The following is a 23,171-nucleotide window of genomic DNA, read 5'->3' as shown; positions in this document are numbered from 1 at the left end:
CTTCCCCCCACCTCCATCTCTTGCTGGATGCTCTTAATGCTGCAAATCTCCATAGAAGGCAACTGGCAAGTTCTCAGAGTCCCTCAGAGAGACTATAGAGGAGAGCATGTTACTAAAATTAGGGAAGCAGTACAGTGTGATGAAAGTCAGACCCACCAGGGCCAAGTTCCCACTCCCCAGCCACAGCAGCTGGGAGACGGAGAGCGAGCCTCTTTGCCTTTTCTCCCGAGTTCTATACCATGTGGGATGGTTATGAGGATTAAGTAGAGGACGTTCTTAAAGCACCGAGTGCAGTTTCTGTAGGCACTGGTAAATGGCAACCATTGATACAGCAAAAATCACTTCCTGGGAAAGTGGAGGAAGTGTATTTGCTGCTGAAGGCAGGGACAGTCTTGTTTTCTGCCCACAGGAATTAATTAATAGTTCTTCAAATGCATGTGTTGTGATATATATACTTAATACTAAATATATATATATATATATATCTCAAATGTATATGTATTTATGTATGTATCAATTCGTGTGTGTGTGTGTGTGTGTGTGTATTTAATGTTTATATTAAAACCTATATGAATGTGTGGGTTTGAAGCCTTTCTGTATTTGGAAAGCTGTCCGGCAGCCCTGGGCTCTAATCTCCCCAGGAAGTTGGTGGTTTTTTTCATGGTAGAAGCAACAGAAGGCAGGCCATCTCTCCACTAGGTGGTGATCACAGCAAGAGGAAGCTCACAGATGTAGCGCGCTTTCGTTATTGTTTTCCAGTGAGGTTTGGTGCTTTATGTCACTTTTTCCATGAGAGATACTAAAGGAATTCTTATATTTGAGCCTCTCTCTCCAGCATGAAAATCCAGCTAGCACCCACACATTGCCACTCCACTGGGCCCCCTGGGGCTCCTGCATCCTGAGGGGTCTGCCCTCCTGGGAAAGGAAGTTTCTGCGGAGACTTAGAGGGGGCTCTGACTCTGTCATTTGCATTGCCTGAGAGTGAAGTGATAGCTTTTTCTTTGTTTTGTTTTTTTTTCCCCTTCTGTGTTCCTGGGAAGTCAGAAACGGGAGCATTCGTTTTTAATACGCTTTCATAGGCATTACATTAAAATGTATTATGGAAGGTTCAGAAACATCAGTAACTCCAAAGAAGAAAGTAAAAAGCTTCCCCAATTTGGCAAATCTAGATGTAGTCACTGTTAACGTTTTAGTATATTTATTTTCCCATCTTCTGGGTTTTTTTCTTTTTATGTCTATATAGCTTCTTAAAAAAAAAAAAAAAGAAAGAAAGAAAGGAAAGGAAAGACTCATACTGTTTATATAGTTTTGTATCCTGTTTTCTTTTTTTAAATTGTTTTCATTATGCGACATTTTCCTGTGTTGTTAAAGAGCCACCCAAAGTATGATTTTTTTTTAATTGCCCCATCGTGTGGCTTCATCATTTATTTTACTAATTTCTTCTTGTAGGACCTCTTAAGTTGTTCCCATTGTTTGTCCTCGCAAATAACCATAAATATCCTGGTGCATAAACCTATGTGCAAATTCCGGGTATTTCCTTAAGACAGCTGTTTGTACGGGGAACCACTGGGTCAGAGAGTGGGAACTTTTAAAAATACCCAGAAAGGTAGATTGACTTCTGCTTTAAATTAGTGGTGTGTGAAAGTGCCCCTCTCCTGAGCGGCAAGCCGGAGGTCACTGCCTCTGGTGATGGGACCCTGCCGGAGCCCTAGGAAAGGACTTCGTGAGCAGAGCCCTAGGAAAGGACTTCGTGAGCGCGGGGGGGTTACATATTTCGCATTTCCCCCAAGGCCTGGGGGCATCCAGGGCCTTCCATGCAGGCTGATACTGCCTGGAACGCCCCGGGAGCCTGCTTTGCTAGCGGTCTCTTTCAGTTATGTCTTCCGTCTAAGGACAAGGGCCCGTGACGTAACCCTCCCCCACCCAAGACTAGCCCACCCCGTGCCTCCCCTATGCAATTCTGAGGCTGACACGTGACACTCACGGGGGTTTGTGTGATCTGTCCCCCAGGGCTCTGAATGGAATGCATCCAATCTGGAGGAACTGCAGGGCTCAGGGTGAGTCTGCTCCCCTCGTCTCCCCTTGTCCTTTCAGGCATCTTAGAAGCCCCCGAGGCTGAGCCCTTATAACCCATGGCCAAGGGCTGGGCTGGACAGATGTGCTTCAAAATGCCACCTCCTGAGTATTTCATGGGTTTTAGATGTGTGATTATTTGTGTCACCAAGAATGATTCACAGTCACACGCCAGTGGCAGAGGACAGCCTGGATGCTGGTAGGGCCACAAGCCCCCTCCTGGGCCCCACTGCCCCCTGGCACAGGTGCTGGCAGGTCTAGTGTGGACACACACATACCGGTCTGGCCACTCAGCAGCTCTGGTCCCACAACCACTCCTGGTCCTCCCGGATGTTCTACTTTGGGGCCTAGTAGGAATCTGGCGGCTGAAGACTCAGTCTTGGTCAGAAACATATGCCGGTCTCTGTCTGAGAAATGCCCAGCAGCAGGAATTAAGAAAAAAAAAGTTTAAATCTAGACCTTCAAGAACAGATGTCTGGACATTTTTTTTTAAACAACGCAGCCACAAAAATCACCATTTTGTGGGTCTGACATGATGGCATTCTTGAATTACTGCATTTAAAAATCAAGACTAAACAAATCTTAAAACATATCTTTAGAACTACTGGTTAAGATGTGTTCTTTCAACAGAAAGTTTTCTTAAAATGTAGAGTGATACTATCGATGCTTTCTCGCACTGGGAATGAATAAATGATTTTTTAACGTATTTTGTAAAGCACTTGTAATAGTCTCATAGAAACCCTATCTGAGGTATCTTCTAAACTCCTGAAATTATTTTGGTCTTCCGGGAATGTATCCGGTTTAGAGAACCTGCACTCAGAGACCCACCCCACCCTTTACTTATTTATTTGTACTCTGCCTTGTTTTGAGAGGATTTAAGGCAATTCTCAAGGATATAAGTAATGGATGGAATGGATGGATATATTCTCTTTTAGCTCTTTGTTTTTTTTAAGCCTCTATCTATTCATAACAGGAAGTTTAAAAATTTGAGAGTGTCTGAAAATGTATCTAGTAATACATATGTCTGCTTCCAGAATTCCCATTGCTTAGCAACGCTTTGAACTTTCTTTTTGTAAGATTTTTTTTTTACAAAGAAATTTGTTCTTTATTATAATACATTCTCACCATATAGAGGGCAGTTGAAAAAAAACCTCCTATTTAAGGAAGAAAGTCCCACCATAAACATACACACTTTACGAGTGTGTATTTAATTTTTTCTTTGCTCAGTTTTCTGTTACTTTGGGGGTTTTTTTGTCGTTCCTCATTCTGATTCTCCAAATTTGTTCTTTATTTTTTTCTCATTACAGTGTGGACTACATTCTAAATGTCACCAGGGAAATAGATAATTTTTTTCCTGGCTTATTTGCATATCATAACATCCGAGTCTATGACGAAGAGACAACAGACCTTCTTGCCCACTGGAACGAAGCGTACCATTTCATAAACAAAGCAAAGTAAGTGGGCGGAGAAGCCCAAAAAGCTGGTCTGAGGAAGTAACTGGCAGATGCTGGGTGGGCAGAAATTGATGGCAGTCCCAGACACAGAAATCTCTGGTTTGTGGAGCCTTTGATGTCTGGTGGGCCTCTGGTTTTAGACCACAGGACCCCTAGCACCAAAAAGGCACAGTCGTTGATCTTCTCAGGGTGGGGGCCCCAATGAGCCTTTGTTTCCCCCATCATTGATTGGGACACCAGACCCCACTTCTGTCATCAGCACTGCTTCCAGGCAAGAGTCTCATATCCAGTAGACATTCATGGGAGGTCTGTCTATAGGGAGTCACTGAGCCAAAGGAGAAGGGTGTACAGGTCGTGCGTGGACTGTGAGCACCTTTGGGGCTGCTTCCCCAGAGAAAGCTGCTCAGGCAGGAGCCTGGAGGGAGGGCCCGCCTTCTGCACCTGAGTTGATCCAGTTTTCCTGTTCATAGAATGGGGCAGACCGTCAGAGGTCCCCATTGCTCTGAGCCTGTTACTGGCATCACCTGTTTTTTTGTCCTCCCCTTATTCTCCTCTGGAACAACTCTGCCTTACTGAAGTCCAGAATATAGAGACAGCCCTTGGCTATCGAGAGAAAACCCGTCTTCTGCTTTGTAATCCCTTAAGGTCAAAGCTCCGTAACATGTCCTTACTGAATCTTAGTTTGTTTGCATTCCTGGGGGGATAGATTCCAGACCAGCAGTCAAACAAACAAAAAAAAAAAACAAAGACAAAACAAAATGCACTGACAGATGGGGATGAATTTGAAGCCTGTGGTCTAGGAAAGGGGCCCAGACCCACCTGACAGGCCAGCTGCTTCCAGTATAAACAGACAGGCTGGTGGGTCTACCTCCTGTACAAATAAAGCTGTCCCGGTGCTGCCCCTTCCAGCATTGTGAACCCTCCCATTTTCAAGCCAATGAGGTCTGGAGAAACACAACCTAGCCATTTCTGTGCAGTCCTACCTGGGCCAGAACTGCCTCCTTACAAATGACCAGCCCACCTGCCTTCTTCCCCTCATCCAAGCCCGGGTGCCACCATCCTCGCTCTGGCTCCTCGACCCTCCCTTTGTGGTGAACATCTTGCCCTCCCAAGGACCTCATGGCCTTCCACTTGCTGGCCCCGTTTTCTCTGCGGTCACCCATTCCCCGTCTCCATCTGCTGGGGCAGCTGGGGAGCTTTTACAGATGCCCCTTGCACTGCCCCTTTGCTTCCTGCAAGAGAGTTTCTGGTCTCCTGGCCCATCCCAGCGATCCTGCTTTGTCCCTGAGGGCAGCCGATCTGGGAGCTCTCCCAGCACGACTTGGCAAGGCAAGGACTGATTTATCTCGATTTCCCATTGTGTGCTAATTGATTTTGCAGTGAAGTTATTTCCTTTTGAGGGTGTGTGGCCATCTGCTGCTTCAGTATCAGGACATGGCAGGGGTGGGGTCTGGGCACGGAGATAACTTCAGCATTTAAAGGAAAGGAAAAAACACACTGGGTAAAACCTGAGAGAGTGAAACCGTGAACGTTTGGGACCCTCTCCCCTGCTTCTGCAGGAAGAACCGTTCCAAGTGCCTGGTACATTGCAAAATGGGTGTCAGCCGATCTGCCTCCACGGTCATAGCCTATGCAATGAAGGAATTTGGCTGGCCTCTGGAAAAAGCATACAACTACGTGAAGCAGAAGCGCAGCATTACACGGCCCAACGCAGGCTTCATGAGACAGCTGTCTGAGTATGAAGGCATCTTGGACGCGAGGTGGGTGAGCGTCTGCAGGATGGGTTGGCAGAACCCACTAAGCTCCCGTCAGGCCTGGCAGTGGCCTCTGCAGCTAAAATCCCGCCTCTGGTCAGGGAGGGGGGCGTAGGGGGTAGGAGCCAGGCTGAGACAAACAACTATTGTTTGGGGTTTGATTCGTGGTTTCCAGGAGGGATCTGTTTGATTTTGTTGGCATGCACAGAAAGCTGTTTTGCTGCTGGAGGGAACGGTGTGCAGCTTCTCATCCAAGGTATGACGTCAGGGGTGACGCAGGCACGTGGCCATCCCCATTTCCTGAGCATCTGCTTTGGGCCTGCCAAGCCCTGGGCCAGGCCTTGCCACAGGGCAGGTCCGAGGACAGCAGGACGGACTGGCTTCCAGCACTGATGAGCTGGGCCGTATCCGGCTAGCTTGCCCATCTTCCCCGGCCCTGGTTTCCCCTTCTGAGTTTGCAGCCTAAGCCTACCTGGTAGGGAAAGCTGTTGTGAGATTTACCTGAGGACTGCACAGGTTGACCTCTGCAGATGCCATGCTAGAGGTGGCTTGTGGTGAATAAAACGGAGCTTTGGACCTCCACCCAGAGGACTTGGAGCTCCAGTCCCCACCCAGAAAAGGTCTGCCAAGGACAGGTTATCCCGGGCGTACAGGGGAATGAAGAGTGGACACTGGAGGTTAGCGTGCCCCATGTTGCATATCCGGCAGACAGCACAAGGGAGAGGGCACAGTCAGGTCTGCTGGCCCCCACGGCTCTGGTGCTGGGAGGCCCCGTGGAGGCGGGTTCCCAATCCCTGGGTGATTTCTCACTGGTGTTACTACGAGGCTACATGCACAGTCCATGGGCTTCTTGGCCAAGTGTGAGCAAGAAGGGGTGCCCTGACAGGGTGGAACAGAGTCTGAGAATAGCTCTGGACATCTCTGGAGTCCCTTTCCTGTCACCCAGGGAGTGGCTGGACAGATCCCCAGGCAGGGCCCCTGGCCGAGGGGAGGCGGAGGAAGGTGGGAAGGAGGCGGGAGCATCCTGCCCTCCTTTCCCTTAGCTCTTCAGACACTTGCTGCCATCAGGGGTTTGCCACCGCACAGCCTCACCAGCGGTCTTCAGGCTGGGGGCACAACCACAATGCACTGCCTTGACTTGAAACCCCATCTGGGGGCCCTCTTGGCCTTGCCTGGAATGGGCACACAGAGCGGTCTCGACAGGTTGTAGTGCTCCCATATGTTTCAAAACAACAGCAGCCCCCCGCCTTTTCTTTCTTTCTTTCTTTCTTTCTTTTCTTTCTTTCTTTCTTTCTTTCCATTTTTTTTTAAATTTTATTTATTTATTTAATAGAAAGATATACAGTGAGAGAGGGAACATAAGCAGGGGGAGTGGGAGAGGGAAAAGCAGGCTTCCTGCCAAGCAGGGAGCCCAATGCAGGGCTCAATCCCAGAACCCTGAGATCATGACCTGAGCCCAAGGCAGATGCTTAACAACTGAGCCACCCAGGCACCCCTAAAAACAACAGCAGGCCCTTAATCCACATCCTTTGCCAGCTCCTGCTCCCATCATAGCCCACATACCTGCAGGATGTTGGTACTGGTGCCTCAAGGGTCCTGGAGGTGACTTAAGTACCTGAGTCCACATTATAATTTTTTTTTTTGGATCCTTACATTAAAAATATGTTATAACCACTGGCGATTCACAGACCTGTACCCCTGGGGATAAAAATATGTTATATGTTTAGAAAAAATTAAAAAATAAAAAATTTTAAAAATTTAAAAAGAAATGTGTTATAACCAGGGGCGCCTGGGTGGCTTAGCGGGTTAAAGGCTCTGCTTTCGGCTTGGGTCATGATCCCAGGGTCCTGGGATCGAGCCCCACGTCAGGCTTTCTGCTCAGCAGGGAACCTGCTTCCCCCTCTCTCCCTCTGCCTACCTCTCTGCCTACTTGTGAATCTCTGTCTGTCAATAAATAAATAAAACTTTTTTTAAAAAGATACGTTATAACCATACTACCATGGTATCATGAGACCTGTTTTTAAAAGCAATCTGTCTGCCACATGGTCGTTGCGTGGCAGAGTCACTGAGGGCCTCCGCCAGGAGCCGTGCGGGTTGAGGTTCCAAGGCTGTTTCTGTCAGCCCTGAGCTGTCTCTTGCTGGCCCAGCCCTGGGCGCTCCTCCTGGGACCCTCAGGGCACCACCCTCCCGTGACCTTCCTCTGCTCTTCCTCCCCCACAGCAAACAACGGCACAACAAGTTGTGGCGCCAGCAGAGTGAGACCTGCCTCCAGCAGCCGGCAGATGGCCCAGCAGGGTCTGGGGACTTTTTACCGGAGACCTTGGACGGCGCCCCGGAGGCCCCGCTGCCCTGCCTAGACGATGCTGCCCAGCCCAGCTTCCCAGACAGCGGCGCTCCAGGGGGACCCACTCTCCCCTGCTGCTTCCGGCGGCTCTCAGACCCCCTCCTGCATTCCCCCAGCGATGAAACTGGCAGTGTGGTCCACCTGGAGGATCTGGAGAGGGATGCCCTTTTGGAGGAACCAGCCGAGCCGGCCGAGGCAAACACACCAGCCAGACATCTCCAGGAAGCTTCTGGACTCTGCGAGAAGGAAGTGAAAAAGAAGCTGGAGTTTGGGAGCCCCAAGGTCCTGAGTGGCTCCTCGCCGCAGGTGGAGGAGATGGAAGGGGAGGAGGTCCCAGGAGCAGGGCAGTGGGGACGGCCCCCACCCCAGCTCGAGAAAAGCCTGCTCAACCGGGAGAACCTTAACAACAACAACAGCAAGAGGAGCTGCCCGGAGGACTTCGAGGTGGGCAGTGGGGCGGTGCGGAGGGCAGCGGGCATTACTGGAGCGTGGCTGCGGGTGCCTGGGAGTGCAGGCCCACTGTGGGGCTGGGCTGTGCGGGGCCAGCACCCGTCCCTGCAGTTCTTTTCCCCCACTGCTCCCCCCCGCCACCCCATGCCCTCATTCACGGCTCAGGCAGAGCTTCCGACTCAGTATCCTTCTTACTTAAAATGTAAAACAAGACTTACTACCTAGCTTCAGCATTTATCAACCCGAGGCTCTACCGCGCCCCACTCAATTTCCCACACCCTGAATTGTCTTGAGCCAAACCCCAGCTGGGTTGCTCCTTGCACAGAAGCTTCAGTGAGTGACATAACCACAGTCCACCCTGAAGAAGTTGATGTAATGGCTCAGTATCATCAAATAGCTGCTCTTCCCACGCCTGCTCTAATGCTTGACTCCCTGAGTCCCAAGTGGCTATCCTGTTTGGTGGGTTTCTGCAGCAAGGTCCTAGCAAGCTGGCCCTTGTTCAGAAAGTCACTAATTCCGCCCGCCTTCCCTCTCCTCCAAGTGGCCCGGCAGCTGAGGCTGGTGCTGTGCCGCCCACCTCCCGGGTCCCGCCCTCACTCTGTACCAGCTCTTGCCACGGCTGGGGACATGGAGCTCCGTTCCCCCTGCCTTCCCTGTCCATCTTCTGAGACAGCTGTGATTCACAAGGAGGACCACTCAGAAATGCGTTCCCATATCCAGAGGGTTTGTCTTTCCTGTGTTCTAATACAAACGAAAAGGGAAGTCCCAGCTACCGACCTCCAGACCGAATGTTAATTACTCGTGAATTTCTCCCACTCAAAGCAAATACACATAAAGACAGATGATACAAAACATCTGTCTGGGATGGTGATGTGTCCATCAGTCTGAAATGGCATCGGGTGGATGGCAGGATGAAGAGCAGGAGAAGCGTGGGTAAGAAGGTACATGAAGGACAGCCTGCCTTTACTGGCCAGAGCTGGATTGAATGGGTGAGGTTCTCCAGGGAATAGGACCCAGAGACAAGCACTCATTCATTTGTTCAAATCTTATTTGCTAACTACGGTGCCAGGTTGGTGAGGGCTTCCACTGCAAGGGGACCGCGCTTCCTCTCCCCTCGCCGCTTGGCACCTGCTTAGCGATCTCAGTAGAGGTCCAGCTCCTCAGAGAAGCCTTCCCTCTGCGGAGCACTTTGAGGTCATCCCTCTCCATCCTGACACGTGTCACTCAGTTTGCTGGTTCACATGCGACGCTCTGAGGGCAGGGACTGTCTTCTTCGCAGCCCCTGTGCCTGACCCAACTCCTGACATGTGACAGGCGCTCCCTAAATATGAGTCGGATGGGAGAATTTGCTCCTGCTCTGTTGCCCCCTGGGCTCTGAAAGGTGGTCTTCAATCTCCTACTGGGGGACGTTCTGCCACATTTTAGAACATTAGGTTCTAAAGGTTTTAGGAGAAAACTTTGGTCAGAACTTCAGGAAAATTTCTGGGTCAAGAGTTCAGATCTTACCAGTTGAGCTGGAAGCCGGCCCCAGGAATCCTGATTCTACAGGAAATCCACCCTCCCACCTCCCCAACCACACGCTCTCCATGTGCCCCCCTGCACTCTCTAGGAATCCTGCCTGGGTTTCTTTACGATTCCTCCAGTGTGGGACCACCCCAGGACATCTTACCTTGGGGGACTTAGGTCTGTGAGACGGGATGGGACTAGGCCCTGACGGTCAGGGCCGTGGGCAGGGGGCAGGGAGAAGCATGGGCCAGCAGCCCTTTGCCAAGAGGCCTTTGTTTTAGGCCAGCTTGGGAATCTTACAGCTAAACCGCTGTTCGCCTCAGCCCGTAGGACCCTGTTGTCTGTCCATGGGCGTGTGAGGGAGGTGTGAGCAGTTGTCCTGCCTTTGAAGGGCCCGAGGTGGAGATGCACATCACATTCGCCTAGAGGGAGATGACTTTCCTCAGAAAACAGTGCCGACATGTTCCCCATTGGTAATAAAACACACTTCAGCCTGGTGCCCTCATCCAGGACTGTGCTTGGGTCTGTACTGGTTTTTGCCTTCGACAACCTCACTCTGAAGACCACAGCCAATGGCTGGATGGTGGTTCTTTGGAGTCACACTGTGTTCATGCTAAAAGGGAAGAGCCCTGTTTCCAGACTACATATTCCCCAAGCACAGATTCTTTCTAAAAGGGAAAGGAAAGGAGGAGAGGCGTGCAATGGTGAAGGTGGGTTTGAGAGGGCTCTGCTCCTGACCATGCTGTGCTGGTTGTGTGGCCAGAGATTTGCCCAGGATCGTAGTCCTGTAGCCTCTGGAAAGTTGGGTTCAGCCCTGTAACCACCACTGTATACGCCCAGGTGGGTTCCAAGAGGCCTGTGTTGCTGCGTTAACTGAACGAGGAGCACTGCCTCTGCAGTGCCTGCCCGGCCCCACTCCAGCCCTCCTCGTATTTTGTGGCCTCCGGCTCGCTGTTGTATACTCATAATGTTCTTATCCCCTTTCAGCACGATGCTATATTTGGGATCCTTAACAAGGTGAAGCCTTCCTACAAGTCCTGTGCAGACTGCGTGTACCCTATAGCCAGCGGGGCTCCCGAGGCCTTCAGGGAGCGGGGTGAGAACCCCGGAGCTCCTGCCATCTGTACCCAGCCAACCTTCCTGCCGCACCTCACATCCTCCCCTGTGGCCCACACATCCAGCCGGTCCCGAGCTTTAGAGAAACTGGCCTCTGGCCCCAGCGAAAGTCCCCCATTCCTACCACCAGCAGGCTCAAGGAGGTCAGACATCGGTGGCTCCGGGGCCGCAGCTGCCCCAGAAATACCAGCTAGCCTTCTGGAACCTTCCAGAGAAACCCAAAAAGTCCTGCCAAAGTCCCCCCTTTTGAAGAATTCTCACTGTGACAAGAATCCTCCAAGCATGGACGCCGCGAAGGATGACTCACCACCCAAGAAAGACCTGAAACCTGCCAAGGACCTGCGGCTTCTGTTCAGTAAAGAATCCGAGAAGCCGACAAGCAACAGCTACCTGATGCAGCACCAGGAATCCATCATTCAGCTGCAAAAGGCGGGCTTGGTCCGAAAGCACACCAAAGAACTGGAGAGGCTGAAGGGCACGCCCGCAGACCCTGTGTCTCCCTGCAGGGATGGCCCCGCCAGCAGGTTAGAAGCCAGCATCCCTGAGGAGAACCCTGATCTGGCTCCTGTCCCTCCGCTGGGGCCCCCAGCTCTGCCCAGCCTCTCGGGGAGTGATGAGAAGTCAGAGGCCATCCCCACTCCGTTCGAAGTCGCCCCACCCAAGAGCCCCAGTCCCTTCCTCTGCCGCCTGGATCACACCAGTCACTTCTCAAAAGACTTCCTGAAGACTATCTGCTACACCCCCACATCGTCCTCCATGAGCTCCAACCTGACGCGGAGCTCCAGCAGCGACAGCATCCACAGCGTCCGAGGCAAGCCGGGCCTGGTGAAGCAGCGGACGCAGGAGATCGAGACCCGGCTCCGGCTGGCGGGCCTCACCGTCTCATCCCCACTGAAACGCTCACACTCTCTGGCCAAGCTCGGAAGTCTCAACTTCTCAACAGAAGACCTGTCCAGTGAGCCAGACGCGTCCACCCTCACCGACTCCCGGGACGCCCAGTGGAGCGAGTCTTCCTTCTTGCGTGAGCCCCAGGCAGCCCCAAGGAACCCAGCTGCGACCTCTCGGCCATCAGGGAAACCTGCTTCAGAACACTTGAGAAGCCCCTCGTGGACAAGCAAAAGCTGACCGGCCTCTTGCTGTATTTACTCGGACGTGCGTTTCCACCGGTCCCTCCCTGTGTCTTACTGTGGGTTTCAGCTGTGATGTCTCCTAAACAAGTGACATTCTAACTCTTCCCGCTCTCGCTGCAGAGAGGAGGAGAGGAAAAAGAAGAACCCAGCACAAGGAGAAGGGGGGGTGCCAGTCAGGTGGCCTGGGAGAGCCAGAAGCCATCGGCCAGTAGATCTAGAACTCTGCTCCCCAAGCCCTGTGTTTTCAGGAAGAATCCTGTTTTTAAAAAGAGCATACACAGACATGCACACACTCCCCGAACACTGCGTGTGCACCATGAAGGCTCCACGACCACAGCGCACATTCCTAGCTCATTCAGGCCCTCACAGGGAAGCCCTTGGATGGCAGTATGAAGTCCTACCTCTGTTCTTGCTGTGCTTTTTATTTTTTAAAATATAGTCGTGACCAAGGCTCTTTCCAGGGAATAATGCTGTGTCAGAAAAGGTTATTACAAAAAAGATTTTTTTTTTAATTCTTATTTTTTCGCTGGGGACCCCCAAAAAAGTCCTAAGTTGACTACGCACAACACCGCTAAGTAAAGTCAGAACAGGCTGTCGAATGCTGTTGTTGGACCGACCCTGTGGTGCGTGGAGATGATCGGTGCAGCTGAGTTCCTTGTCCTGGTGTGTGGTCCCAGCAGAGTGGCGTGCGTCCGGCCAGTACTGGGGTGAGGAGGGGATGTGTATATGTGACGTCCTCAGTCATTGCTAATGGTGACGTGTAAGTTGCCCCCAGTCTGGGGAGAAGGACCCACAGAGCATCACTGCGTCTCCTCTGCTGCTCAACCCGATGTGGTTGCCTTGAGGCTTTGAGAGAGCTCGAGTGTGTGTGGCGGGGGTGGTGGGTCTGAAACGGGGATTGTCCTGCCAGGAGCACTTGGGCCCATGAGCTTACAGGAACAGGTTCAGGGAGGAAAGGGGGCTCTTAAGCAGTCACGAGCCGCTCTGCTGGCCCCTCTCTCGGAATAGCCCTGCCACAGCTTCTCGGAGAAAGGAGACCATTGAAAAGCTTCATAGATGTTTACAGTCACCACTTCTTTTGATGACGTACTGCTCCGTCTCTCTCGCCCTTCCTGGCAGTGAGGACAGAGTGGAAGAGGGCTCTGTACTCCTGGCCGGGGGTCTGGGGGGCCCCTTTCAGAATCAGGTGAGCTGCACCCATCACATAGCCACGGGATCCGGGCATGGATGGAGGGAGTCCGCTGGTGTTGGTCAGTAAGACAGGCTGTTGAAAGTATTTTGGAGAGAGAGAGGGAGAAAAATAAAAGATGCTTGGTAGTAAGACAGAAAGGTTTCATCCAGGGAGTCCGCAAACTCTGGTAACAGACCCTTGAGCTAAGAAGCTTTTATATTTTTAAGGACTTGTTAAAAACAACAATCTAATATGCAGCAGGGACCGTGTAGCCTGCACAGGCTGAGATACTCCCGATCCAGTCCTTTAGAGAAAAGGTTCGCTGACTCTTGGTTCCACAACACAGGGCTGCCCAGGGCCCTCCAGAAAGAAACTGCCAATTTCAAAGGCCTGCCCTGCCCCTTGGACACCTCAGGCCCAGGCCTTGTCTTCTCCTGACCCAGACCTTGCCTGCCCAACCCCCATGTGCTGTCCCGCAGGGTAGGGGTTGGCCCGGAGGTGCTGGCCGATAGTTGCCCAAAGTATGGTGTGCACTCAGCCGTCCGCTGGATTTATTCAGTCAAACTAGAAGCCTTTGGCACTGACCACTCTCCGAAAGTGGCTGAAGGAGCTGCCATCTCGGATCTTACAGTGGTCAGATCTGGGTTAGGGTTCGGGCACCACAGGCAGGGTTTTCAGGAACGAGGGCAGACGGGGCGGGGGCGGGGGTGGTAGTGGTCCACCTTTCAGCTAGTGGGTGGAGTTTGTGCAGAAACACCCTCTCCAGGAACTTTTCCTCCCCAATGTTGTTGATTTTTGTTTTGTTTTTTAAATCATAATGTTATTTGATAGGAATTTGTTTTCCCACCCCTGTCATTCAAAATCACCTTAAAGGGTGATTATCTACTACTTCTTAGAATCCCTGTTGGGTTCCCCTCCCGCTCCCTGCCCCCGGCCAAAAGAAAGAAAGATCATTCTCAAAAAACATACCGAGTTCAGTATATGTTTTGCCAAATGAAACTTCGCATTGTGGTTCCATTTTTGTGTCAAACGATCCTTTAGATTTGATGCTTGACAGGCTTCCGTTGCTCTTCTAACCTCATGTGTCTGGTGTGTGGGAACAATATATTTTTGCAAACTTTAATTTTGAAAGCGTAGAAGGAGAATTACAAATTTGGCTTTTGGCGACCCTGTTGTTTGCACAAGCACAGCTTGTATGTCAGGTCTACACAGACCAGGGCCCAGGGCCCCATCATCAGAGCTAAATGGGGGTGTTCTTGATTGGATGGCTAGCACTCTGGCCCGGAGGAAAGGATACGGACTTTTCTCCAAGACCCACATCACCAAGAGCGCTCTTCCAGGCTCAGGGGCACCCTGGCAAACAGACTCACGCTGACCTTTGAAAAGAAAGCCTGTGCTGTAAGCTACGCCGCATCTGGACCAGCGTTCCGTCTGCCTGGGATCTTGCTGATGGCGAACATGCTGAACGTGGGAGGTCCACGCGGGAGGCCGGGAGTTTCTGCTTTGAAAGTCATTGATCCTGATGACCACCATCTTCAGGGAATGTCCTTGTTAAAATAGAGAACGGGAGTTTTCGAGATCCGCTGGATGATCTCCCTGAGTCTTGAACTGCCTCTCTTGTGCCACCTCACCTCTCTCTCTCTCACTGTAACTCATGCGACATGCTGCAAGTTAGACTCAACTTCCCTAGATCTTCAACTTGCTTCAGTCCAGGTGGGGTGGGGGCTGCTGCTTGTCAAGCTTTGTTACGTATGAGGGGGAACCTGGATCTGGGGAGAGGAGGAACCACACTGCCCTCTGATCATGATTCGATAATGCCCATTCCGGTTTCTTTGCCTTGGAGCTACTTTTGGGGGTCAGAGCGATGCTGAAGAACTTCAGCACAAGGCTTCTTGCTCTTGGCATTCCCTGTTTCTTTGATCTCTTTGAGGGTACCCATGCTGACCTCTAGGTGCCGAACTGCACGCTCCTGGGCAGTGACACCCATTTGTCATGTGTGAGATCACTCACTAGCTGCTCATGGTGGCCGCACCGTCCAGCCTTCCCTTCTGTGTCCCCCCACCCCTCTAGCCAAAAACCATTCTATCTCATTCGAAAGCCTTTTCTCTCCTACATAAGCCCAGAGGATGATACAGGGTGGAGCCAAAGTCGCAATAGAATTAGCATCTTGAGGCTGGCCCTGTCCTTGGGCGCTCTTGTCTCCACACGGGCCAGAACCCAAAAGATTCAGGACTCCCCCTCCTCCCCTGGGGCCATTTCTCCCCAGTGAGAAGAAGTGATGCATCATTTAGGCAAGGTCACACAAACAACCTTACCCAGGGTGTCTGAAGAAAGACGTGCTCTCTGTTGACCAGAAACGCTTTGTTCTGGAATACTTTCCACCCAGCCCTCCTCTGGCTGGCCACCTAGCAGAGCTTCCCCAGACCCAGTGAGGGCAACCACGTGACCTCTGGCAGGAGAGCTAGGCAGGCCAAGGAATTTGTGATGCTGGGCACAGTGAGGGTGCACCTGCCCCGCTCCCATCCTGCAGGCTCTTGCCAACGCTGCATGCCAAACAAAGGAGTTGGTTGACACCCCCTCCCCGTGCTCACTACTTGGTCTTTTCATTGTGTGCCCTGCAGCTGAAAACCTATGTGTATGAACTCACTCTGCATACATACATGCATATATATATGCAACTTGAAGCAGACCATCTCACGGGCCACTTCTCTCCCATCGACACACACACTGTGTCCCCCGAGTACAAAGTGGATCACCTTGAACGATACAGAGTGGGAGTGGGGCCATGTGCAGCAATACTCTCCATAGACCTGGACATTGACTACCCCCCCCCCCGCCAACATACACACCCTTTTGTCTAGCCCCGGGCCCCGGCTTCGGTCCATCTCTGCCACAGGAGTCTTTACAACCAGCCCCTTTGCTGTCCTTTGTGTTGGCCTTGCCACACAAGAAGGTGGCTGCTTCCTCCCTCCTTTTTCCGACACTGTAATTATTGTTTTACAATTGAGTGCCTTAATAATAGTTTACAAATACTGTGTATTTATGGGAAACTGGTAAGCTCGCACCTTCTGTGATTGGGCCTTTGCCTTGGCGATGGTGGTTGGCGTGAGGGCTGGAGCTTGCCCTACCCCATGCTTGTGCTCATCTGCTGTGCAGTCCTATGCGGGGGCGGGGGGGTCCTCCCCACCCCACCACTGTCTCAGGAGCATTGGTGGTTCCTGCAGGTGAGGCTGGCGCTTGCTCACTGTGTGTCCCACAATAGCAAGGAAAGCACAGAATTTGGTTCGCTAGCCAGCCAGGGGGTGGCACCGTCCCCCTTCCCCCCCATTGCACAATTGTGCTCTTTAAATAGAAAAGTGTTACCACCTAGGCCTCCCTGTGTTTCCTCCTCTGCTGGTGTCCTGAGCTCTCTGCCACCAAATGTGGGGAAAGACACCAGCCCCGGCGAAATGAGGAGCTAAGATAAGTTCTCTGGTTTTCAGAAGCTGCCAGTGGGTTCCAGCGTGTTGCGTTAAGATATTGATGATTTTTTTTATTCTATTTTTCTTCATTTTTTTTATATTATATATTTAAAAGGCAGTATCTTTTGTACTGTGAATTTGCAGTAGAAGATGCATAATGCACTTTTTTTTTTACTTTTGTTGGTGTGTACTGTAATAGTCTGTGTGCTTCTTGTGATGAAAATAAACTTGTTCTTTATAAACGTCTGACGGCATGTGAACTCGTGCAAAAGGAAGCTGCTGCTTCAGTCGTTGCCAAGACAGTCAACATACCCGCGCCATCCAGACAGCCAGTCTTTACTGAGCACCTGCCTTGTGCTCAGTGGTATAAAAACCCAGACACATTAGACAGAAGAAAGAACCAAGGAAGCCAATGTTAGTGCCTCCAGGAATGGTCTTGTTTTTCCTCCCGATTTGATGAGTAAGGAAGCAGGCCTGCTTGTGGGTGGTCATTTGGATACCCAAAAAAACCTGTCCCTGCCAGGGTGGGACTTGGGCTCTGGGTGGGCACCTCTTCCACGAAAGCAGAAAGCTAGAGTGTGTTCAGCACCACCGCCTGAGCTAGTCCAGCCACACACTGTGGGAGAGGAGACTGTGGAGGCTAATGATTGCTGGTGGCCAAAGCAGGAATCCCAGGGTACCTCAGTTGCTGCCCACAACAAAGGCTTCTCTTGTGCCCAGGCCACAGTGCACTGCAGGTCAGGACCTTTTGATGGCACTTTCTTCTTTGGTGACTCATGAAGCTGAACTACTCGCATTTTTCTTTTTCTGTTTATTTTTTAATTTTTATTATTTTATTATTATTATTAAGGCCACTCTCATTTTTAAACCCTGCTATCTTGGTGTTCTTTGCTCTGGCTGTGCAGTCAGGGGAAAGAGCATGGGGCCTCATGTTCACTCTTCACTGCCTTTAGATGTGATACACCTGTGTTTATGCTGTAATGGGCGAGACCTAGTCACGTGGTCCCCACACCCCAGCTGCCAGGACCACTGGGAGATGTGACGTACACACATGCTTGGGGGGCACTACTGTTGACCACAAGTACCTTGGCATGACCACTCAATTCCAGTGCCTGTGGATCCAAGAAACCTTTCGTTGCATTCACCTCAGCTTACTGTGTCTGTCACCTGGACTCACAGGAGACTGATGGATAAACCAGAATGCAAACAGATTACTTGAGAGCAAGACTTGAAGCTGTCAAGCAAGTCCCAAGTACTCTCACTTGCACACTGAGTCCTCAAGACAAAATCAACATTTGAAGCCAAATTATGGTTAGGAATTGTTTATGGAGTATGAAATCAAAGCAAAAGATTAAGGAAGGGGGTGATTCCTGTGGTTAGTGCCAGCACGCTGCAGGGCAGTCCTTTCTGCAAGACGTTTGTGAAACCAAACCCCTGAGGGTCATGGTTCAGGACAGTCTTCATCATTGGCAAGGCTGGGGATGCCTCCTAAATTCTCTCCAGGCTTCAAACATGAATCAAAGCCTGGGGAGCGAGGCCCAGCGCTCCGTGTGCTCCTGATGGATTCCCTGGGAATTCTAACGGCCAAGCACAAAAACCATCAAAATAAGAGTGTGATGCAATGGGGCAGGCTTCCACTTTGCTAGCTATGCTCACATTCCACACATGCTTCCTCGAGACAACACCCACATCCCCCTAATGGAACCCGGGCGTTCCCAAAACTCATCAGATATTCCACTTACCCAGGGTCCTAGGAGAACATTCCTCTCATTGGCTGATTTTACCCTGGTTTCGTTCTCAGAGTAATGAGCCTGAGGTTGAGTGTAATCCCAGGTAGTTTTGTAGAGGAGGACTCCTTGCTTGCTTGTGTTGATGCCTGGAGAAGCCCCTTTTGGCGAGGCACTTGCAGGAGGCTCCAGAAGGCAGGGCTTGGAGAATGACTGGTGTTTCAGAAGGATTCAAATCAGGGGTCCTGAGGCTCTTTCTAAAGATGTGTGCCAACAGCATCCTGAGTGAGCCCTGCCCAGAAAACACCAGCCACACATCCTGTACCCTAGCCCAAGGGAGAAGATTCTACCAGCCCTTCTGTGTCCCTGTCACTTTCCATCAGGAATCCCCGAGTCCCCCAGACAGCCCTGTTGGTGTGATCTGCAGCTCATGCTGAAGAAACAGGCCTGCAGAGGGCAAGTGGTTTGCGCACGGTTACATCTGGGAAGTGGTGAAGCCAGTGGGTATGGCTTCCTCCCCACATGAAAACTTTCCCAGGGCTTTTCCCACCCCAGAAGTAGAAAAAGCAGCCCAAAGATGCATCTTGGTCTCCCTATAGGTATTAGCAAGAAAACACAGGAGTCAGGAATGAAGCCTCCAGCCCCTGGAAAAACCTGACCCACATCATGCTCCAAAGGCTATCTGGACAACACAAAGTGTGTGTCTCTCTCCCAAATCCTGTCCACCATTGTTTGCCTTCAAAGGGAAACCACTTGTGCATCCTGGAGTATAGTTGTAAAGGGTCCCCTTTCAGCTCAAAAGTCCTCTTGTCATCAACTGATACAGCAAATAAAATGTTGGTGTTTACTGGAGCAGCCTCCCAGCGTAGGAAAGGAGGCCTAAGGCCCTGATGCTAAGACACAGATTCTCCTGCAGGTGTTATGTTGGAGGTGGTGAGCTCTCTCTAGTTTGGAAGTCGGATATGAAAATAGATTAAGAACAATGCTACCTACCTCGTGGAGCCAAGAATTTGAGAATTAGCTAATGTACGCAACCGCCTTCAGCCAGGCCCACCATCTGTGCTGTATCATGCTGGCCGTTCTTGTTGGTACTGGCAGCAGGGAGGGAGGAGGGGGAGGCAGGAAGGAAGTCACCTAAGCTGAGCATCTACTACTTTCAAGTGCTACACATATATTACCGAGTTGGTCCTCATAATGGGTTTGACCCCCTTTCACAAACAAAGAGGTGGAAGCTCGGAGAGGTTAGGGAATGTGGGTCAGAGCCACATAGCCAGAAAGGGACAAAAATCCAGGGTGCCTGACTCCAAAATCATATACTTTCTATCCTGCCATCCTCACCCCAATGAAAATAGCCCATACTGCACTTAGGGCAATGTTGAGCATGTAGTAAGTGCTCAATAAATTTTTGATGATTATGAATGAGTGAACAAATGAAGGAAATATGGTCCGAAAGTGAGCAGTTCCATTCACCAAGGCCTGGAAAGTTTGAGGACACCCATGATTGCCTAAACCAACTCCCTCTCTGAGAGAGGCAAAAAGCCTGTCACCTTCTGGACCCCAACAAGAGCTTGGCACATTGGACCAAACCTTGGGTCAGCACCGGGCATCAGCTATGAATCTGAGAATCCCAAGTTTTTCAGAGTCCAGAAGGATCTGAAAGGTCACCCAAGCCAGATCCCTTTATAACACCCATCCATTCCGGCATTCTCCACCCCCACCCCCATTCGTGGCTCCCCTGCCATGTGCCAGGTGTTGGAGACAAAGAGGAGGCCATCTGTCACCCTTGGGGGTCCTGACAGCAAGCCCTTCTGTAAGGGACAGGAAGAAAACACACCACCTGCTAAAAGAAATGGAGTCAGGTAGGATTCCAGGTTTGTGTCTTCCCCTCCTCTTACCTATTTTCCAGCATCTCTGCAACAGGGTTCTGTAATGAAAAAGGAAAGTGTAAAGATTTAATGGAAAGGATTCTTTTGTAACTGAGCTGAAATTTGCCCTGTAAGTTCCCGGGCTCATGGCTCTGGGGGACTCAACACAGCATTTTCCAGAAGGTCTTTGCTCTCCTCTGATGAGTTAGCATGGCCCCAGAACAGACAGAGTGCTCCCAGCCTGCAGTGGCTCCCTGTCCTGCTCCGTGAGCCCCTCTGGGCTGCTCAGGCCTACCCTCTGAGCATCTGGGGGCTGGTGATGCAGCACCCAGGGTTGGTTTCACAGGGCGAAGACTTTGCGCGGAACTCTGCACTTACCAGGGTACTGCGATTGGTCTAATGCTCTGCTTGCCACTCTTTTGAAATCCCTAATAATTCTTTTTTCTTTTTTAATATTTTATTTATTTATTTGAGGAGAGGGGAGAGGGAGAAGCAGGCTTCGAGCGGAGTAGGGATGTGGGGGTTGATCCCAGGACCCCAGATCATGACGTGAGCCAAAGGCAGACGCTTAACCAACTGAGCCACCCAAGCACCCCTAAATTTCAGTGTTATTTGTTGCATAAAGTACTTAGAACAGGTCCTGGCACAAAGTAATCCTTCTGTGAGTAGTTGCTGGAACAGTGGGGAAGACAGTGGTTTAGACCCACCCACAGATCAGACCCTGTTAATGGACCCCGCCCCCCCCCCCCCCCCACACACACACTGCCTTAGCATCTCTCTGAAGGGCCAAGGGAAGCAAACCCAAGCTGCCTGGAGAAGGGGGGGGAGGACTCCAACGCGTTGTGCATACACATCACCCCCAGCCCCTGCCCCTGAAGCCTCAGAGGACAGAGGGCCAGGGCTCTGCCTCTCTCTGGATATAAACATCGCCCGTCCCGCGACATGGACCCCAGTGGTTCTTTGCAATAAGCCTTTGGGGAAGGGAACGGCGTGGGCGGCCTGGGAGCGTGGGCTTGTCCCTGCTTCGATCCAGAGGCACATCCTGTTCTGGTGTTGCCATGGCACAGCCAAACATCTGCCACAACAGACGGCTGGGGCCGGCAGCTGGCAGCGCGGCCGCACGGGGCACGGGAGGCCGGGGTGGAGCACACGCAGGACAGGGCAAGACTGGCGCTGGACACTGACTTAGGAAACCTCCTGGAAACCGCCCACCTCCCGGGCGCATGCACGTGCACGCGCACACTGTGTCTGGAAGACTTCCGGGAACGGCGCGTTTCCCATCGGGAGCAGTTCCTGACTCCCGCTGTGCTTCCTGGAGGTCTCAGGAGAAGATCCCAAGCGCACAGCCCTAACAGGACTGTCCCCAGCCCCCCAAATCTGAATTCTTATCCTGGTCTAGCTCACAGCGGGGCTCCCAGAACTGCCCAAGTGGCCCCATCTGGCTCCCAAAATGGAATTTGCTTTCCTGGTTGTTATTTTCTGTGATTAGAAAGTAAAACACAGTCATTGTATCAAAATCACATGATGTCTACAGGGACAGTAGTGGCCCTCCTGGTGTACGAGTCTGCCGCTGGCTGTGCCACACACCTCTCATGAGTAATAGGCACGCATAAAGGGCTTAGAATGGCACCAGGCCTAGGAATGTGCTATACACATTTGTCAAATAAAATGATTGTTAATATCTGATTCCATACATCAGGCTGGCAACACAGGTATGAATACATTTCCTACAGCAAGAAACAGAGGCTAAGATGAGTGACATCACCTGCCTAAGGTCACTAAGCAATGTCTGACCTGGATTTGAATCTAGGTGACACCAACACTAGAGCTTTAAGCCCAGAAACTTCCAACACCGACAACCCCTTCTGTTGCTTCTCTTCATCCTAGAATACCTCGCCAGGTCCCCTCCTCTCTTCAGACTACACACCTCCAGTTCTGACCTCATTCCTGCTGGAAGCCTCAAGGGGTCCAGCTGAGGTCACAGTGCTGGCCCTAGACTCATGGAGGCCACACCCTGTCTGGGGCCTTTGCGCTCTCCTCACCCCTTTGCCTGTGTTCCTGCCTTCCAAGGCTTTCAGCCCTCTCTGCTTGTTGCCTCCCAGGGCCTAGACTTCAATAACGTCACAGTTCTTCCCGCCTCCCACTTTCTCTGCCGGGCATTGAAAGCTTGGTAAAGTTAGTTGTAACAGGCGACATTGCCGGCTTTGTTCAGATGAAGACTCAGAAGTTGAATGGCTTACCTAGGTCACCCAGCCAGAAAAGGAACAGAATTCCAGACCTACCTCTTCCAGAAAACCATCCTAATAGCATGGCCCCAAGTCCGGAAGAGAGGGCTGTTTAGTCTGAGCACTGCATGGGCATGTATAAGACTGTGAGTCCCTTAGGTTGAGCACTGGGTTGGGTTTATTGTGGCCCACCTGTGCCGGACATAATAGGCACTCAATAAATACTTGTTCAATGAATGGTTACATAAGTAAAATGATGAATGATGGAGCACTGATCATGATCATGATGTCTCTTTTCCCCTCTGGAGTTATGAGAGGTTGGGGGGAGTTAGGCAGACCCAGTTGAATCTTTCCTCTGCCACTTCCTGGCTGTGTGACCTTGGCTCAGTTACCTAACCCCTCTGAGCCTCCACTTCCCTCTCTGTAAAATAGGGTTACAGTCTGTGGGGAGGGGTAGAGATGACTTACAATGACTGTACAGAGTAGGTGTTCAGCAAACAGCACCACAGAGAGGTGATTCAGGCCCTGAGTCAGGCTGCAAGGGTTCCCAGTGTGAGATCCAACACCGACTATCTGTGTGGCCCCAGTGGCCTTAGTCATTTTCCTTCTCTGGATCTCATTTTCCAGATCTGTCACTTGGGGATCATAACAGCACGGATCACTCAAGGTGGTGAGGATTAAAGGGGAGTCCACTTGGTAAGTCCCCGAAAACATGGGCTTCTGTGATTTGGGGTGACTTCTCCCACTCTTCTACCCAACCCAAGGCCCTTGCTCCATGCCAGGCACACAATAGGGGCTCAGATTGCTGGAGGAACTGAAAATCATTTCTGTGGCCCTTTGGCTGTGGACCAGAGAACCAAAGCAGCTCCCAGAACACCCTCCCCACCTGGGCCGG

General features: G+C 51.3%; 1 protein-coding gene and 1 long non-coding RNA gene across 4 annotated transcripts in view; one reads left to right on the top strand and one right to left on the bottom strand.

Annotated features, from left to right (window-relative positions):
* SSH1 (slingshot protein phosphatase 1) overlaps positions 1–16,705 on the top strand; it is a 59,590-nt gene extending 42,885 nt beyond the window's left edge. For all 3 annotated transcript variants that reach the window (XM_059408621.1, XM_059408622.1, XM_059408623.1), the window contains 5 exons: positions 2,011–2,057; positions 3,381–3,527; positions 5,087–5,287; positions 7,502–8,069; positions 10,569–16,705. In XM_059408621.1, coding sequence (XP_059264604.1) covers positions 2,011–2,057; positions 3,381–3,527; positions 5,087–5,287; positions 7,502–8,069; positions 10,569–11,822 — 2,217 coding nt within the window. In that variant the 3' untranslated portion in view covers positions 11,823–16,705. The remainder of the gene's footprint in view (positions 1–2,010; positions 2,058–3,380; positions 3,528–5,086; positions 5,288–7,501; positions 8,070–10,568) is intronic.
* A 2,496-nt stretch (positions 16,706–19,201) lies between these two features.
* The window catches only part of LOC132023830 (uncharacterized), a 9,288-nt gene continuing 5,318 nt past the window's right edge, over positions 19,202–23,171 (bottom strand). The window contains exons 2-3 of the long non-coding RNA XR_009406063.1: positions 20,082–20,110; positions 19,202–19,277 (exon numbers count right to left, since the gene is read on the bottom strand). This is a non-coding gene — a long non-coding RNA (uncharacterized LOC132023830). The remainder of the gene's footprint in view (positions 19,278–20,081; positions 20,111–23,171) is intronic.

The sequence above is a fragment of the Mustela nigripes genome, chromosome 8 (assembly GCF_022355385.1).
Source record: "Mustela nigripes isolate SB6536 chromosome 8, MUSNIG.SB6536, whole genome shotgun sequence".
Lineage (NCBI taxonomy): Eukaryota > Metazoa > Chordata > Mammalia > Carnivora > Mustelidae > Mustela > Mustela nigripes.
Note: the sequence above shows the minus strand (reverse complement) of the source record. Positions and strands in the feature narration are given on the sequence as shown.